This window comes from Oryx dammah, unplaced genomic scaffold (assembly GCF_014754425.2).
Source record: "Oryx dammah isolate SB20612 unplaced genomic scaffold, SCBI_Odam_1.1 HiC_scaffold_20, whole genome shotgun sequence".
Classification (NCBI taxonomy): domain Eukaryota; kingdom Metazoa; phylum Chordata; class Mammalia; order Artiodactyla; family Bovidae; genus Oryx; species Oryx dammah.
In genome coordinates this window covers 50,819,552-50,839,481 of record NW_024070204.1, presented here as the reverse complement: position 1 = coordinate 50,839,481, position 19,930 = coordinate 50,819,552, and the positions used below count along the sequence as shown (strand labels likewise).

Here is a 19,930-nt window from a genome sequence, read left to right as displayed (position 1 = left end):
GCAGAAACTGGGATGCTAGAAGAGGCCTTTAGAAAAGATATCAGTGACTTAGAGCAAGGCAAAGGGAGAGCTGGACTCGAGAGATGGAGTCCAGTGGCTTCTGTCCATGGAAAGCTCCTCTATTAGGTCCTAGACATGCAACAAACTGGAAGCCTGTTCCCCAGGCTGAAGCTCCAGAAGAAGCAAAAAGACCTCTGTTACATAAAGACGGGAGGGGTGTTTTAGTCTGCTGTCTGCACAGTGCCTCGGGGAGTAGAAGCTTGCCAAGAACCATTGCTCTGTTTATCACCAGCCCATGGAACTCGGGGAAGCAAGCCCTGCTGGTTTGATTGCTAGGCAATCAAGGGGCTTTCCCTGGTGGCAACCACAAAAACCACAAAGGCCCTAGACATAAAACCTGGACATCAGACGCATGAAAGAGCCCTCCTCTTGGGGGGTGGCCCAGGGAGAGCACAAAGATGGAGCCTGTCTTCTGAGGTTCCTGGAGATTTCATGGAGCTCTTAGCTGTTTCTTTAGGTAGAAACCTGCCCCGCAGGCTGTGGCCCTGAAGATAAGCTAGTTGACCGCTTTCACAGAAATGCTGGGTTCCTCAGTCTGTTGCCTCTTGCTGTGCGCTGGGAGTGGCAGCCATGTAAGAACTCTTTCTCCATTATATTTTAGGACCCTCAAACTTGAGCTCCAGTGGCCACCAGAGCCAGGTGCTTTGGAGGTGTCACCTGGGCAGCAGTGGTGCAAAGCAGGGTGCCAGAGAAGAGTAAAAGCTCCTTTCTAAGAGATAGAGGTGAGCTGGAGAATGGGAGAGAGCCAGCACAGAGGTGGTGCCCGCCAGCCTGTCCCCAGGGAGTACCTTGTCAGGCCTCCTGATGTGTCTTAAACTAGATGCCTGCCCCTCAAGCTAACACTTTATGTGAAGAGGCTTATCTGTTTCTCAGCAGATAAGAGAATGGGTTCCTCTCAGTTGACTGCCTCCATGCTGGTCTCTGAGGCAAGTGAGTCAGAGCCCAGAAACTCTTTATGGGTTGTTTCTCATTTGCTATGCACTTTGGGTCTTATGGATGTGATCCCCGTTGACTTTAAAGGCCTTCCCTGGTGGCTCAGACAGTAAAGTGTCTGCCTCCAATGCGGGAGACCCAGATTCAATCCCTGGGTCGGGAAGATCCCCTGGAGAAGGAAATGGCAACCCACTCCAGTATTCTTGCCTGGAAAGACAAAAGCCTGGTAAGCTACAGTCCTTGGGGTCACAAAGAGTTGGACACGACTGAGGGACTTCACTTTCTTTCTCATTTGCTATGCACTTTGGGTCTTATGGATGTGATCTCCATTGACTTTAAAAGCTAGGTGTTTGGGGGTTTATCTCATATGCATATTTCATGAGTTGGGGTACCTGATGTGGGGCTCAAACCCTGTGCTTCACAGGGAGAAGCCCTGGGTTTTGAGTTCCCTCCTGATTGTGGACATCACATCCAAGATGGAGTTGATGGTGAGATTGTGTCTCAGCTTCTCTTACCTGCTTTGCTTTTTTATCTTTATTTGCTCAGTGTGTAAGGGTTGCTCAGGAAATTTTTATGTTTTTTCCAGAGGAAGTTTTTTGATATGTAGCTGCAGATTCAGTATATTCATGGGATGAAGTGAATTCAGGATCTTCTATGCCACCATCTTGAACCAGAACCTATACTTTGTCTTTTAGTTAATGGAACCAATATGTACTTAATCAGCTGACTAATATGTACTTAATCAGCTGACTAATATGTACTTAGTCAACAGTTTCTAGTTCTCACTCTTCAAATCTTATTGGTCACCATTACCTACCTTCTAAATTGTGTATCCTGTAGTCGCCCCCACTACTGAGCCACTTTTATGTAAGCTGTGCTGAGTCTTTGTTGGGCTCTATGTTGTGGTGCACAGGCTTCTCTAGTTGTAGAGTGTGGGCTCCAGAGCATGTGGGTTTAACTGTCTCTCAGCAAGTGGGATCTTAGTTTCCCAACCAGGGATCAAACTCTCGTCCTGATAAAAATACACTCACTTTGTCTCTCTTTCAAGCTCAGTACTGCACCTAGGATTGTAGAAGACAAGGGGACCAAATTGGAAATAGGCATCCTAGGATCAAAAATAATACAAACTGAAGGGAGATGAAAAAAAAGTTCTCAGACCAAGACTGAGAAATTCAGGAATATAGTCTCTTAGATATTTATTGTAATCTCCAAAAAAATAAAACAAGATTAACTCAAAGAACAAAAACCACTTTCTATACAGAATTCACATACAAACTTAATACCTAATAGAGCACATACAGTTCTTTACACAATTAATTTCAATAAAGAGAATTAAAACTTCACAATGTGAATACACTTCATAGCTTTAAACCCAGACAAAAGCTCCTGTGGACACATGAAGAGTCACAATAATTGCTGTGTAGCAGTAGTTTTCAGATAAAATCACAATCACTATATGAAAGCATTAAGCTGTTACTCAATTTTTTCTCAAGAAGAGCTCCACAGTGCAGTCACTGAAGAGGAGCTGAAAGTGCCTGGTTACAAAGGAAGGTCTTCATCTATGCACTTCCCCAACACTCTTTACAGGAAACATGGAACCACAGAAATCTCTGGGCACACATCTGCCTGGTTGGTGTTGGCCTCGACAGTGTCTTGAGGTTTGGTGCATGGGCAAAATGTCTACATCAGTGGTTCTAATGAGCTTCAAATCAGTCTGTGTTTTGGAACGAGTCTAGGGCTGCTCAGCAGCACCAAGGAATATGATACAACAGTTCATCTTCCTGATGGGGACAAAAACACAGAGCCAAACTGGGGCAGTTTGGTTTTCTGGAGAAAAACAGTGATCTCTAGCTGCCAGCTCTGTCACCCTGCCGTTCAGGGGAGCAAACTGTAACTTTTCCCATGCATTTGCCTGGCACAGTCTCCTCTAATTCTCTCTCTTGTCATGTTGCACCTCTTCAGTGGAGCCATTCTCGACTCCTCCTGTTTTTATAGGTCTCCTATTCTCTGTGTTCCTATATCCTGACATAATGTAGCATTTAGATTATATCCTGGCATTTTGTTCCTTGTGCTTCAGTCAGTAAGCTTATTAGGGGCCAGAGCCATACCTCTTCCATGTTTGATTCCCCCAGCACTGAGCTAGTGCTATTTGGTAACTGTTGATAAGTAAAGATTTAAATACACCCTTCAAATTATGTTTCTCATGTTGGCGACCTGCTTACATTTTCTTTTTTTAATTTGGCACAAAGTCATCTCTAATCTCCCTGTTCCACCCACCTCTATCTTGTCAGTGGGTGTGAAAGATGAGTACAAAATTTTATCTATCGCATGTAAAATAGGGCCACATATCACTGGTGGTGGCCCAAAGCCATTTTGTGTGATTGGCACATCTTCACATGTCAATTTCAGGCAACTGCCATGGAGAGAACTGAAGGCTTTCTATGATGTACCGAGGGTCACGGTCATCTAAAACCAACTGCCCTTCATCATTTTTAGTGAAAAATGTAACTTTTCTTCCCAAGGGTATTATGATTTACTCTAACTAAACGAAAAAGCAAACCACAATATTAAAATGAGTGCTTTGCTTTAAAAATCGAAATGGCAAATAGGAGTTTAAGATAGTTATCGTACTTGAAACTTCATATTTATAAACACAGTTTTTGGTAATCCAGCAACCAGGCCTAACTTCTAGATTTTCCATCTCAGTGAAGTTGTAGACCACAAATTATGAGACTAATCAAGGGGGTTTGAGGATGAATATATGAGTTTATGATGATATACCAAAATGATTTAAGGGTTTTGACTTATTTCTCTTATATTATCAGTGTGGACAATTGAGAATTGAAAGTGAATATAACAACAACATAAAAAGAAATCAATATCTTAGAGTTCCCAGGACTGACAATGTGAAATTTGTAAACAAAATACAGGGTTAACAATAAAATATACACACAAATATGAGTGAAAATTCTTAGTAGACAGAACATGGGATCAACATTTCAGAGAAAAATAAAAATGACTTATGTGCATATTTTTTCTTAGGTTTCTAAATTAACCTCTTATAAAAGGCTTCAGGAGAAAAAAGCTTCAGGAGAATTTGTAACTAAAGAAGGGAACACCTATTTAAAATAAACTTAACAGCCATTCTGTCTTGAAAATAAAACCCACAATTCTAAAGGGCAAGATTGACATATATTCGCAGATACTAAATGTTTGGTCTTAATTAGGAATAAAACATACTTTGAAGTAGGCACAGAAGAGTTTCACATGACACCAATAAGGTATTTACTGTATAAATTGCACCACTAGACAAATACAGCTACAAGAAATAATTTGAGCAAGTCAAACAGCCATCAAAGCATCTCACACATTCATTATAATTCACTCTTTCATACTAGTTTATATACACTGAGTAAGTCATTAAATATTGCACTTATTGGCCCATGAACCCTCAATTCTGAGGTGTTGAAAAATAGAAAACAAATCTATTTTTTACAACATATTTCATGCAACATTTAAGACATTTCAGTTCCACAAACACCATTAAATAGTTGTACATTTGGACAGGTCAACGGTATCACATCACGTCTGACATTAACAATATATTAACAGGAATTAACAGGAAGTTTTCATTCAGCACATATCCTAGGGATGATGAGAAAATGTATGGAAAACCATCATACTAAGACAGCAAACAACCCCCAGACTTCACTTTGATGAGGAGTATGGAACCACTAGACAGATGTAAGCTCTCTCACGTCCCTGAAAGGCCAGGTGTCTGTGGCTCACGTACCATCTGTGTCTTTAAGAACAGCGTTCTTGAACCTAAGCAACCTTTAGTGCCAAACAACATAAACATGGAAATATTTCCATTAAGAAATAAAGCCACAGCCAACTCTCAGTTGTCCACAATGAAGGAAAGTATGAACACAGGTGAACAAAATACACAGGTAACCCCCTCCCACGCCCCAACCTCATCTCAGCAAGTAATGACTGGTTACAGTTACGGTACAGTAAACATATCAATGGGAGGTAAACGGTGAAACTTAAGTCTCATTTCCCGTTCTTGGTCCTGTCATTCTGTGGGGGTAGTGCTTGAAAAAATTAAAACGATAAAAAATCAGGAACTAGAACAGAGAACTGTAAATAGAAAGCTCAATTTGTCCACTGTCTCAATGGTCTGATTTTAATACTCAAACTCTGACAAAGACATTGCAATAATTTCTTTTTCCTAGAACGTTCGCAAACTATATCCTCTCTTATCCTCTTCTTTTAATGGAAATTAGTTCTATGCAGAGACATACAAATCTAGTCAGTGTGAAGAATCTATTTTGTAGACCTTTTTAAAGAAAATGCCAGTTCCAGCTGGAGCATAGTAAAGCTTCCTTTTCCCTGGCACTGAGAAAGCACCATGGATGGAACTTCTCCTTCATAGAAAAGTGTGTTTGAGTGTGTATGTTCTGGGAGGGGGCAACAGTCTTGTGGCCCAAATGTAAATAGCTTAATCCATTTAAGGGAAATATTTGATTAGCGTGTCAAGCATTCCTGTAAAAGTTTTTAAGAAACCAAAAATATTTATTTATGAAGTAACAATAGATATATTTTGAATAAATTCTCTAGATGTGTTTTTGTGCCCCTAGGGGACACTGTGTTTTTGGAATCTGGAACTCTGTAAGTGCACTGTAGAGATAATCAAGCCTTTTTTTTTTTTTTTTCCCTAGTTATAAGCTTCATCTTTTATCCACGTTTTCCCGGTTTGTTTCAGAATATAAAACAGGTTTACATCTTTGATTGGCTTTGATCAAAAGCTGCCTAAAATATAAAGGACTCTGAAAAGCTGACCCTAATGGTTCAGCTCAGCAGAAAGACTTCACCACTTTACTGGCAGACCCCTAAAGCCCAGGCAGTTTACTCACATGGACAAACCAAGCAGAGCTCGAGAGGCTGCACTTTCAGGGGGTGATTAGAAAGGCCACATGGGTCTGGTTGCTCGCCTGGCACCCCGACACAGCACACTGAGTAAGTACATACATAAAGGATCAAAGAGTTCTAGCTACCAGTCATGCACACTGTCATTTAGAAAGACAGGCTTCTTCAGACAGAAAGACAGACCACCTCCCAAGTATACCCCACCAAAACTTCCTGATGGAGCATTCCAGTAGCATATGAAAATGATTACACATTTCTTGGCTTGGAAGGGTTTTAGTCATGACTTTAAGACTTAGATTAGTTTTTCATATGCAGCTGCTACCTCTGCCTTGGTACAGCTTGGGAGAGTCTAGATACATTTTCAATATAGTCCCACAAATGCCACATGGTTGACTGAAGAATGGCACAGCTCATCCTCGCCAAGCACGGAGATACACCTGAGATAAAACACATCCCAGTGAGCCCCGATTACCAACTACCATGCTCTGAAATTCATGTTGTTTCATGGAAGTTCAGTTAACAGTAGACGTGTGTTTTACTTAAAAACAAAAAACATTGCATCCCTGAAAGTATTGTCAGCACAGACGTAGTTAAAATCGGAAGTTTAAGTTGGTTCATGAAAGATAACCACTGTGCTGAACCAAAGAACTATAATTAATCTGGATAAGAGTTAAGTAGCTGAAATAGATATTTGTGGCGAACATAGATGTCTTATATAATTGGGGCTGTACTTTAATAGAATTTATAGTTCACATTTAATGTAACACTGGTGCAGCTTTCTCTGTAGCCAAAGGCATCATCATAGTTCCCTTTCCAAATAAAAATCTTGGCACTTATTTATTAGGCAGCAGGGGGTAATGATTTTAAGTGAACCTAAGGAGGAGGTTAGAAGTTCAAGGCAGTGGAAGCTGTTCAGGGAGGGCAGTGACAATGAATTAATTCACTGACTTAAAGCAGTTCTTCTTAGGAGCCCGGACATACAATGCTGACTTGTAAACTGCCATCTTAGGACTCAAGTTCCATGTACCTTCTGTATCTACTCACATCCCCAAAAGCTGAAATGCAGATCCACTCCATGAATGACTATGTAGAGGAAATAATTTCCAGTCTGATTTTTCATTTACATTTAGAAAAGAAAGGAAACCCCCAAACCAAAGCTCTTGGAAATATCTGCTCAAAACAATCAAGGTTTGATTATAAAAGTAGTCAGAGAGATAGGGTGATGAAGTGAGTGGCAGAGGAAGACAAATTCGTACTCGAAACACTAATTGAACTGCATTGAGGCAAAAAGATGGTTGTCTACAATTTACACACTAACACTCTGTAAGATGTCTTTGTGCTTTTGAATACAGATTTAGTTAGGCAATTAGTAAAAAATGATCTGTGGTTATTCAGGCTGTTGGCAGATGGAGAGAATATGGGAGGTATTGTCTGCATGTGTGTGTTTATATACGTTCACGTGCATGATGGCCAGAAGGCTGAAAAACCTTGGAATTATAGTGTTATAAGTAATACGGCTTGATGCCAGTAGCAGTTTACTTAGTTAATCCTGGACTGGTTCTTCTTCTTCTTCTTCTTCTTTTTTTTTTTTTTTTTTGCCAAATTTGATTTTAAAGCCAAGATCTCTTGATGAGATTAGGAATAGAGGATTTTTCTCTCTTTCCATGCGCTTTATATAGCAGGAGCATTGGTGCTCAATCCTTTCTGGAAGCTTCTGGCTTGCTGAAATTCATACCAGGGTGAGAGCTTCAGACTGACTCTCAAATCAATTAGGAAGGCTCTGCTTCCACTGAGGTCTGGAAAATAGAAATTATTGAGTGTTCCTCGGCACTGACACCTGGACCAGTTGTTGTGTTAAGCTCCCCTGACTGGCATAAAGTAGCACAACTTTGGTATGTTTGACACTGTGTACGTGGGTTAGGTCTTCTGGTTCTAGGGTCAATTAATTCCAATAGAATTAGCTTTTTGGGAAAAGTGTTTACAAGAGGGTAAAACTCAACTTTCTTTCCAATTTTCTACCCTCTGATTTTGCTTTCCATTTCACAATATTACACCTATCAAGGGCCTTCTGCAAAAGCCATCTGAGACATCCTATTTAGTATATTTAGGTCCTTGACATCTGTATGAATGTATGTGAGATCAGGGCTAAGAGGGGATGGGAAGGTGTTCCTGGTTCTATTGCTTTGTGTTAAACTGGAAAAGTCAGCTTAACAGCTGTACTATTTAACATGGCCATTTTCTAGTCTAGGTTATAGAAATATTACAATATCATGCAAACAGGCTTCTGTTGCAAACAAGTTTGCTTTGATGGCCCCCACCTTCCCTCCCTTCCCTTCAGTTTAATTTCTGTGGTTTTTGAAGCTGGTTTGACTAATTAAAATCTAATAAAGCATTAATGTCTTCCTGTCTTCACTAAGGCCTACCCTGCAGAGTGCCAAAGTGAAAACTTACTCTGCCAATTAGTAGATTTTAAGCTAAGATGATGAGATATAAGAAAAATGTGGATATGCTTAAGAGAGCCCAAATGCTTTCTCCTGTAATTTTCATCTTCTAACTTACTAGTAATATATATGATCTACTTCCTTGACTTGCAGGCATTTATTCTCCAGAGACCTCTTTAGATATATGCATCTTTCCCTATAAATATCTTGGCTTAAAAATCTTGCACTCAACATTTTATGGGAAATTTCTCTATTTTTTAAAAGAGAAAACAATGTTTAACAAGATCACCACAAGAGAGGAACGTTCACCTAATGGAACTGTCCTTACAAATATGCCATGGTGTGCCTTCTTAAAGTCCTAGCTGTGAACAATGCTGGGTAGTGATACAGATACTATATCTCTTTTTTTCCTCATTTAGACTCGCCGGTGGGATTGGTTTGCCTGTTCACTGTATAAGGTCCTCGAGAAATTTAGGAGAAAGAATCTGGGTATTCAAATGATTTCTTTTCTCTTTTCAATTTGCTTATGGCATCCTAAGATATTTCTGTAATCCTCAGCTCCAAAGAGTGGCCTCTGAGTCCCTTAAGTGTGGATAAAGGCTTACAGAATGGGATATACCTTAGAAATATAAATACTTGGAGTTAAAAAGATTAGAGATGATAGTTGCTTTTTTTCAACCTGAGAACCATGGAGATACTACTTAAATGATTTCTAACCAGGTAAAAAAAACCTGGGGAGGTGTGAGCAGAAGGCAGTGGTTTGGGAAGCAAGTCTACATCCTAAGGGAAGAGAGACTCTAACAAGCTTCCCCTTAACCTCTGTTCCAAGGGTTGATGATGATGGTTCCAGAAAGTTGTGGTGGTATATACCATGGGAGAAACTCAGGCCTTGGACTCCTACACTTACCATTCTGGATTAAGATGCTTGGTATATAACACATTCAGCAGATACTTCAGAGTGTCAGTGCCCTCAAATATTTAGAATGTTGGGTGGAGCAGTCCTGGGTTAGGAGTTCCTTTTTAAACATCCAAACTAAAACTACTGTTGAAATCTAGTTCCAGTCAGGACAATATTCATCTCTCAGGAAATTCGCAAGGGCCTTAAAGAATATTTTTGTTTCTTTATAGTCAGTGATCTTCTCAGTTATTAATCACATTGAAAGATAGAAACCTGAACCATGGACCATCCAGATTCACAACAGTCTCCCTAATCATGAGTAATATTTCCACTTGGTTTTTCAATTGAGAGTAAAGCAAATAAGGTCTCCTACGATCATCCCCTGCCCATACCAAACACATACCCAGATTCTTGGTTATCATACCTACAAGTGAATCGCATAATTGGAACCCATGGCACAAAAGTCAGTTGTATGAAATTATAATCAGAAGTCCCAGCAGTAGCTTAATCTAAGAAATCTGAAACAAAAAGAGCCTAGAAGACAATAACAAATCACATGCAAATACCAGATGTTTATAGATGGATAGTCCTTACAAAGTTAAGATCACATATTTGCCACATATTAACACAGGGACTCTCCCCAGAATTGAATGCATGTTCGAGCCACTGACATCAAAGATTTCCCTCAAATAGTTATTAGGCAGTATAAATGAAGGCTAATCAATCATTTATAAATGCTGTTTTTAGCAACCAACCCCTCTGGAGCTGCCTGTATGGGGGACACTAGCAGCCACAGTTGGGCTGCGGTGGAGGAGGGGTTTCCTTGAGTCTTGTGTTCTGCTTTGCGGCAGTGATGGCTGGATCTGTCTCCAGGCTCTCAGACATCTTGTCACAGATGATATCCACGAGACGCTCAAATGTCTGCTTGACATTAATGTTATCCTTGGCACTTGTTTCAAAAAATTCAAATCCTGGAAGAAACACACAGAAACACAGCTTGATCATTTCCTATGTGTGCTGAAATTAATGGGACGTGGTCATGGGAGGCTGGCAGTGACTGGTGGATGTGGTTTAGGTGAGAGAGAGGTGTGAGGTGTCATGTGAACATATTGCTATCCGTGAACCAGGAACAACAGTACAAAGTGGAATTAGTGATAGCTGCATCTTATTCTTCTCTAGACAAAAAAATACGTTGGTAAGAGCTGGTAATAGTAACATGAAGAATCCTCAGCATTGAGTCCATGTCGTCTCTTCCGCCCACCCCCAGATCACCATGTAGCTTCTTCTAATCTTTTCTAAGACTGGGGTTATTTGGCTTTTTTCTTTTTCTTTCCTTATTTCGGATTCTACCAAAGTTATTTTCACTTTTTCATTAATTTGAGGCTTAGAAGACTTCATGTTCATATTCTGCTGTGAAAGGGACTCCCAAACTCCAACATAGTGTAGCCCTAACTTTTTCCATGTCTGTCCTAGTGAAGCATTTGAGGGTAGGCCTTTGGTAAATGTCCAGTATTTCACTGGACACAAGGTGGCGCTAAAGAATCACTGGATTTACCGGAAGTGTGCTTCAGCCTCCTTTAGGAAATTTGAGTGGTGTTACCCTAACAGCACTCCAGGGCTTTGTATACCACTGCATCTAGCTACTGATGCTGATTTTCCAGAGCTTCTGTTATCTGTCAGCGGCACTGTTTTTATCAACATCTGGGAAAGGACACGATAAATTCAAATGAGCTGCCAGAAGTGCGAGATGGTACAAAAACGCAGTGAGAGCTTCACGCTTCTACTGAGGGATCACTACCTGGGCAGAAGGAGCCTCAGTACTCAGCTCTGTGCGCAATCTTATCACTCCACTGTTTGCAGTCACATTCCACTGGCTGAGCTTGCCAGTCAGTTGCCATGACAACCTCCCCACTAGGTCAGCCTGAGACTGCTCTGGTCCATTCAGGGGATGTTGATTTAGGATGTATTGAGCTGAACACAGAAATGCTTTCCTAATCCATTCTGAATTTTACACCCTATAAATCCTTCTGGTTACATCTGGCCCTATCTCCGAGGAACCACATGGATTCAGAGTGATTAAATCATGTGATTTCATCCCAGCTCCTGAGGCCAAATGAGAAAAAACAGATTAATATTTTGCATCTGTGTCAAAACTGCTCTTATAACCTAGAAATACTTATTTTTCTTAAGCACTATTGAAGATACACAACAACAAGCAATTTTTGTGAAAATTTCTGATTTCAATTATCGATGACTATGTCTGAACTTGAATTTCTCTAGTTACTGTGTAGTCTGTGAGTGAGTAACCACAGGATTTGAGGGGAAGGAACAGGATGAGTTAAGACAGGTTTTATAAAATAGAAGTGAATATTTCAAGCCCTCTTTGGCTTTTATTTCCCTTTCATTTGTCTCTCCAGATAGTGTTTATGTAGCTCTCTTAAATCCTGCATTTCTTTACAGAAAATGCTATCTGGCTTAACAAGAATTCTCTAACATTTGCAGTCTATTGGGCTAGCTCATTCACCTTTCAACAATGTGATCCAGATTTTGGAAAAAAGTGATTGCTTAGATCCTCACTTGCCTAGATGTCAGAACTCTTTGCATCCTTGTGGGGATTTTCTCAGTTTTAACAGGAGGGTAATTTGTACCAAAGTGCAGAATTTCTTTTCTCAAAAGGTTTTAATTTTCTGTCTTCTGTGACATGTCTTTTATTTATTAGCACGATTGGGAGAAAGCACTGAAATTGAAGGGTATCATAAAAGATGTGGCCATTGCCAAACAAACAGTAGTCCATGAAAACCTTTGCCAGCTGTGACTCTTTTAATCTGGGCTTTGAGTCACATACTACTGCTGGTGTACAACTTGCGGTGAGTAAAATGATCCTCAATCCTAGCAGCCAGAGTGCTCTCAGTGTCTTGACTGTCACCTGGAACCCCAGGAACAGACCACCACGTTATAACAGCCCTCCATTTATCCAGCGTGGCTGGAGGAGGAGGTACCATCCTATGGTGAGAGGGGTGATTTGGCCACAGGAGCAATATTTACTAGCTTTATGATCATGAGAAAGTCATGTTTTTCTTATGATCCTTATTTATGACATTTGTCTCTCATTGAGCTCAAATGAGAAAATATATGTAAAAGTGCCAAGAAAACCAGTAAATGCTGTAATTATGTAATAATTATGTAATTAAAGAATACTCATTAAAACAACAGTAAGAGTGACAAACATTTGGATAGTTACTGTAGAACAGGTAGTATTTAAAGCACTTTATACGTTTTATCTATGAGGTAGGTGCCAGTATTTTCTCCAAATTATCAGTAAGGAAATGGAGGCACAAGATGGCTGAATACTTTGCTCAGACATTTACTTGACCAGCCAGTAATGGCACAGTGGGCATTTAAACACGAACATTCACCAGCACCTTCAGATACTCTGCAGAGGCTACCATTTGGCTCCAGTAGAATCGGAAGTTCTATGCTGATATAACAGACTTTCATCAATTTAAATAGATTTAACACTCCCAGTGAACCAAGTGAAACATCTTTTCTTAATGATCCCAAAGATACTTTGGTATTTTATGCTGCCTAAGGTTCATCAAGGTAGCCATCAGGACAGCTATATGTCTATAGAGAAATATGTGAAAGGTTCTGGAAATTAGGCTGACCACATGAGCTGTTTGTCATAAAATGAGATATTCAGGATAAAAATCAACATCATTATTCTAACATATAGTTATTTGGATTCAGGGCAAAGCAGTTTTCTTGTTTAGTTGCTAGGTCTTGTCTGACTCTTGCGCCTCCATGGATGTAACCTGCCAGGCTCCTCTCTGTTCATGGGAGTTTTTTGGCAAGAATATTGGAGTGGGCTGCCGTTTCCTTCTCCAGGGGATCTTCCTGACGCAGGGATTGAACCCACTGTTCTTGCATCTTCTGCATTGGCAGGCAGATTCTTTACCACTGTGCCACCTGGGAACAAAGCAAGTTTACGGTGCAATAAATAATTTTCCCTTCAGGGGAATCAGTATCTTCATCCAGGCAATTTTGTGTTAAGACTACACCCCACACCTATATGTGTCCATGGTGTTGAAAGCTTGTGGACTAAATCCTTAACATTTCAGCCTTTATTTTTCCACTGAATCCTTGTTAGATTTTCTGGCCATTACCTCTCAATGTGTCATACTAACTTCAACTATGGTGGTTCAGATGGTAAGGAATCTGCCTGCAATGCAGGACACTCGGGTTTGATCCCTGGGTCAGGAAGATCCCCTGGAGAAGGGAATGGCTATTCACTCCAGTAATCTTGCCTGTAGAATTCCATGGACAGCAGAGCCTAGTGGCTCCATGGGGGAGCAAAGAGTCCATGGGGTTGCAAAGAGTCAGACACGACTGAGCAACTAACACTTTCACTTTTCAACTTCAGCAATAGCAACATGCCCTTGTTCTTAGAAATATTTAACCCCACATCCATACGTACAGTCATTGGAGAGCCAGAACTTCAGCCAGTGATCCTTAGGAAATAGTCTTTTTCATAAAACTTTGAAGATCATTTCCAATTTATTAAGTAGGACAGTGGTTCAGCAGATCAAATAAGTAGCCCAAGGTCACACTGCAAGCTGATTGTGAAGGGTGACAGAGATCTCCCAATAAATAGGTTACTGGTTAAGCCTACAGCTTTGGACACCTGTCCCTCAGACTACATCATTCAGTATTAATTGCAGCACACATGTTTTCATCAGAAAATCAGTGAACACTTTCAGTTAACCACAGATACTAATCATCCATTCTGATTCCTCTCTGGTACACACAGCTGTTCTCAAGTTGGATGAGCCTTGCACTATGGTTCAGTACATATATTGAGCTGTATAAAATCAGCAGATAACCTTACAGGGATTTCCTTGTGTGTCATTTGTTGCTTTTCCTGTGTTGCTTGTATATTTTCTCTTTGTATTTAATTTTTGTCAGTTTGATTAATATGTGTCTCACCATGTTCCTCCTTGGGTTTATCTTGTATGGGACTCTGTACTTTCTGGACTTGGGTGACTTTCCTTTTCCTGGTTTCCTTTCCCTCATTAGGGAAGTTTTCAGCCATAATCTCTTTGAATATTTTCTCAGGCCCTTTCTCTCTCTCCTTCTTCTGGGACCTCTATAATGCAAATATTGGGTACATTTAATGTTGTCCCAGGGCAAGGAAGCAGAGAGAGGTGGTACAAACCAGCTTTCGCTCTATTGTCCAAAGGATGTTATCCTGATTTCGTACCACTAGAGGTCTACCTACAATAGAACCACCAGAAGTACTTAAAAACTTTTAAACTTCACCTCAGACATACTAAACTGGAGTTGTAAGGAGAAGGACCTTAAAACACACATTTTTAAAAGGCTCCTTAAGGTGGTTTCTTATGCACATGAAAGGTTAAGATTCACTAGCCTCTCTACACCCATGTTCATTACAGCATCAGTTACAGTAGCCAAAAGGTGGTAGCTAATCCAAGAATTTATCAGCTGATGAATGAGTAAACAAAATGTGGTATATACATACACTGGACTAATGTTAAGTCTTAAGTTCTGACATGCTACAACATGTGTGAATCTTGAAATTATGCCATGTATAATAAACTAGTGACAAAAAAGTACAAAGTAGTCAGATTCAGAGGGACTGAAAGTGAAGGACCAGAGGCTGGGGGAGGGAAAAACAGATGTCATATAACAGCTATAGAGTTTCACTTTTGCAAAATGAACTGAGCTCTGGCAATTTGTGGCACAATGAAGTGGATACATGCTAAACTGTATGCTTTAAAATAAAGCTTACCATGTTTTATCAAAATTAAAAAAATTCTTAGCAATAAATGTCTGAGAATCTAAGAATACAAGAAGAATCACAGTCTTAATAGCTCCGGAAACTAGAAAAAGAAAGAACAAACACATCCCAAAGTTAGCAGAAGGAAAGAATTGACAAAGATCAGAGTGGAAATAAATCAAATAGAAACAAAAAAGTAAGAGCTGATTCTTGGAAAAGATAAGCAAAAACGACAAACCTATAGCTAGACTCTCCAAGAAAAAAAGAGAGGACTCAAGCCAGAAATGAAAGAGAAGACATTAGCAGAGAAACCCAAAGGATTGTAAGAGAGCGCCATGAACAATTATGTGGCAACAAATAGGACAACCTAGAGGAAATCATTCCTAGAAACACACAATTTCCCAGGGCTCACTCATGAAGAAACAGTCTGAACAAAACAAATACTAGTAAGGAGATTGAATAAGTCATCAAAAACCTCTCAACAAACAAAAGCTCACGATCAGATGGCTTCACTGGTGAATTCTATCAAATGCTTAAAGAAGAATTAATACTAACATTTCTAATGCTTCATTTTATGAGGTCAGGATTACCCACATGCCGAAATGAGACAAGGATACAACAAGAAAATTACAGGCCAATATCTCTAAAGAACATAGATGTAAAACATCCTCAACAAAATATTAGCAAACCAAGTTCAATACATGGAAAGAATTATATACCGTGATCAAGTGGGATATATTCCAGTGATGCAAGGATGATTCAGCATCTGCTATCCGTCAGTAGAAGATATGTATGAACAAAATGAAGGATAAAAATCATGATCATCTTAGTAGGTACAGAAAAAGCATTTAACATAATTTAACATCCATTTATGATAAAACTCACAAAGTGGATATAGAAGGACTGTACTTCAACATAATAAAGGCCATATATGCCCACCCATGGCTAACATCATACTCAGTGGTGAAAAGCTGAAAGTTTTCCCTCAAGATCAGGAACAAGACAGAAATACCATCTCTTGCCACTTTGATTCAGCATGGTAGTGGAAGTTTTAGCCAGAGAAATCAGGAAAGAAAAGGAAATAAGACATCCAAATTGGGAAAGGAAGGAGTAAAACTAACTACTTGCAGATGACATAACTAAATACAGAAAACCTTAAAGACTCTATCACAAAACTGTAGAATAAACAAATGCAGTAAAGTTGCAGAATACAAAATCAGTATATAAAAATCTGTTTTGTTTTCTATTCATTAATAACATCAGAAAAAAATTTAAAATCTGTTACAATTACATTAAAAAAGAACAAAATACCTAGGAATAAATTCAACCAAGATGGTGAAAGATAAGTATACTTATCTGCAAGACACCAATGGAAAAAACTGTAAGACACCAATGGGAAAAAAGCTGAAGATACAAATAAATGGAAAGATCTTCATAGATTGGAAGAATATTGTTAAAATGTCCATACTACCTAAAGGAATCTACAGACCTGGTGAAAATCCCTATCAAAATTCCAATGGCTTTTTTTTTTACAGAAATAGAAAAAACAATCCTAAATTTTATATAAAATTACAAAACATTCCCCGAAATAGCCAAAGCAGTCTTAAGCAAGAACAAAGCTAAAGGCAACATACTACCTGATTTCAAACTAGTAATATATTACAAAGCTATAGTAATCAAAGGGAGCTTTCCTGACAGCTCAGTGGTAAAGAATCTGCCTGGAATACAGGAGACCCAGTTCAGTCCCTAGATTGGGAAGATTCCCTGGAGAAGGAAATGGCAACCCATTCAAGTATTCTTGCCTGAAAAACCCATGGGCAGAGGAGCTACAGCCCTTTAGGGTCACAAAGAGTTAGACATGACTGAGCAACTAAGCGCATATGGCAATCAAAATGCTATTGTGTGAGATAAACATAGACACACAGATCAGTGGAAAAGAAAGCTCAGCAATAAAGCCATGTATGTGTGGTTGAATAATTTACAACAAAGAAGCCAAAAATATATAATGAGGAAAGGACAGTCTGTTTAATAAGTGGTACTGAAAAGGCTGGACAATGACAAGGAAGAGAATAAGACCAGAGCACTAGCGTACCCCATACACAGCAATTAACTCAAACCAGATAAAAGAGCTGAATGTAAGACCTAAAATGTAAAACTTCTAGGAGAAAATATGAGCTGTAAACTCCTTGATATTAATCTTTGTGATGATATTTTATATCTGACTCTAAGAGCAGAGGCAGCAAAAGGAAAAATAAACAAGTGGGATTGCATCAAACTAAATATCAAGGAAGTGAACATCAAAACCACAATGAGACATCACCTCACACCTGTCAGGATGGTTGTTGTCAAAAACACAAGAAGTAATACATGTTAGTGAGAATATGGAGAAAAGGGAAGGCTAGTATACTGTTGATGGGAATAAGTTGCTATAGCCACTGTGGAAAACAGAATGGAGTTCCTCAAAAAAATGAAAATAGAAGTTTCTGTATGATCCAGCAATTCCACTTCAGGTTATTTATCTGAAGAAAACAAACAATAACTGGAAAACACATATGCACCCTCAGGTTTATCACAGCATTATTTATAATAGCTAAGACATGGAAGATTGCCGGGAGAAATATCAATAACCTCAGATATGCAGATGACACCACCATTATTGCAGGAAGCGAAGAAGAACTAAAGGGCCTCTTGATGAAATTGAAAGAGGAGAGTGAAAAGGGCTTAAAGCTCAACATTCAGAAAACTAAGATCATGGCATCCGTTCCCATCATTTCATGGCAAATAGATGGGAAAACAGTGGAAACAGTGGCAGACTTTATTTTTTCGGGCTCCAGAATCACTGCAGATGGTGACTGCAGCCATGAAATTAAAAGATGCTTACTCCTTGGAAGAAAAGTTATGACCAAACTAGACAGACATTACTTTGCAAACAAAGGTCCGTCTAGTTAAGGCTATGGTTTTTCCAGTGGTCATGTGTGGATGTGAGAGTTGGACCATAGAGAAGGCTGAGTGCTGAAGAATTGATGCTTTTGAACTGTGGTGTTGGAGAAGACTCTTGAGAGTCCCTTGGACTGCAAGGAGATTCAACCAGTCCATCCTAAAGGAAATTAGTCCTGAATATTCATTGGAAGGACTGATGTTGAAGCTGAAACCCCAATACTTTGGCCAAGTCATGTGAAGAACTGACTCATTGGAAAAGACCCTGATGCTGGGAAAGATTGAGAGCAGGAGGAGACGGGGATGACAGAGGATAAGATGGTTGGATGGCATCACTGGCTTGATGGACATGAGTTTGAATAAACTCCAGGAGTTGGTGATGGACAGAGAGGCCTGGCGTGCTGCAGTCCATGGGGTCGCGAAGAGTTGGACACGACTGAGTGACTGAACTGAAGACACGGAAACAGCCTAAGAGTACACAGATTGGATGAATTTTTCAAATGTGATATATAGGCTCCAGAGCCTATTATACAGAGTGAAGTAAGCCAGAAAGAAAAACACCAATACAATATACTAATGCATATATATGGAATTTAGAAAGATGGTAAAGATAACCCTGTATGCGAGACAGCAAAAGAGACACAGATGTATAGAACAGTCTTTTGGACGTGGGAGAGGGAGAGGGTGGGATGATTTGGGAGAATGGCATTGAAACATGTATAATATCATATAAGAAATGAATTGCCAGTCCAGGTTCGATGCAGGATACAGGATGCTCGGGGCTGGTGCACTGGGATGACCCAGAGGGATGGTACAGGGAGGGAGGTGGGAGGGGGGTTCAGGATGGGGAACACGTGTACACCCGTGGCGGATTCATGTTGATGTATGGCAAAACCAATACAATATTGTAAAGTAATTAGCCTCCAATAAATAAATTTAAATTAAAAAAATCTGATATATATGTGTGTTTATATATGTATATATATATGCAAACACAGAATATTATTCAGTCATATAAAAATGAAATCTTGGAATTTGCAACAACATGGATAGACCTTGAAGGCATTATGCTAAGTGAATTAAGTCAAATAGGGAAAGACAAATACTGTATGATCTAATGTATATGTAGAATAAAAAAAGGTTAAGCTCAAAGATACAGAGAACAGATTAGTGGTTGCCAGAGGCAGGATTGGGGGATGGGCAAAATGGGGGTCATAGCGTACAAATTTGTTATAAAAGATTCACTATCCTTATACACTGTTGATGGGAGTGTAAAATGGCGCAGCCTCTTTGGAAAACATTCTGACAATTTCTCAAATGGTTCAACATACTGTATAACCTACAATTCCACTTCTAGGTACATTAGCAAGAGAAGTGAAAACATGTCCACAAAAATTTTGCACAGAAGTATTTAGCAATAGTTATAATAAAAAAGTGAAAACAGCCTGAGTGTCCATCAACTGATGAGTGGATAAATAAAATTTGGAAAATGCATATAATGGAATAACTTTCAGCCATAAAACGTCCTGATACAGGCTAAAACGTAGATTAACCTTGAAAACATTATGCTAAGCGAAATAAGTCAGACAAAAGGACTACATATTATATGATTCCATTTATATGTAATGTCCACAAGAGGCAAAACTATGGAAGTGAATACTAATGAGCATGGGGTTTCTTCCTGGGGTGATGAAAACTGATTGCGTTAAAGGTTGCAGAGCTCCGTGAATATACCAAGAACCACTGAACTGAACACTGTATATGGGTGAAGTACACTGTATGTGCATTACATCGATGAGCTGTATGATATATTTATCACTGTTTTATCCATTTGGTACAGATGATCTTATTTACAAAACAGAGACACAGACATAGAGAACAAATGTATAGACACCAAGGTGGGAAGACGGTGGGATGAACTGGGAGATTAGGATTGAC

General features: G+C 39.5%; 1 protein-coding gene across 2 annotated transcripts in view; it reads right to left on the bottom strand.

Moving 5' to 3' along the window:
* Nucleotides 1-2,164: 2,164 nt before the first annotated feature.
* Nucleotides 2,165-19,930, bottom strand: part of RAB3C (RAB3C, member RAS oncogene family) — a 295,041-nt gene continuing 277,275 nt past the window's right edge. For both annotated transcript variants that reach the window (XM_040262564.1, XM_040262563.1), the window contains exon 5: nt 2,165-10,232. In XM_040262564.1, coding sequence (XP_040118498.1) covers nt 10,045-10,232 — 188 coding nt within the window. In that variant the 3' untranslated portion in view covers nt 2,165-10,044. The remainder of the gene's footprint in view (nt 10,233-19,930) is intronic.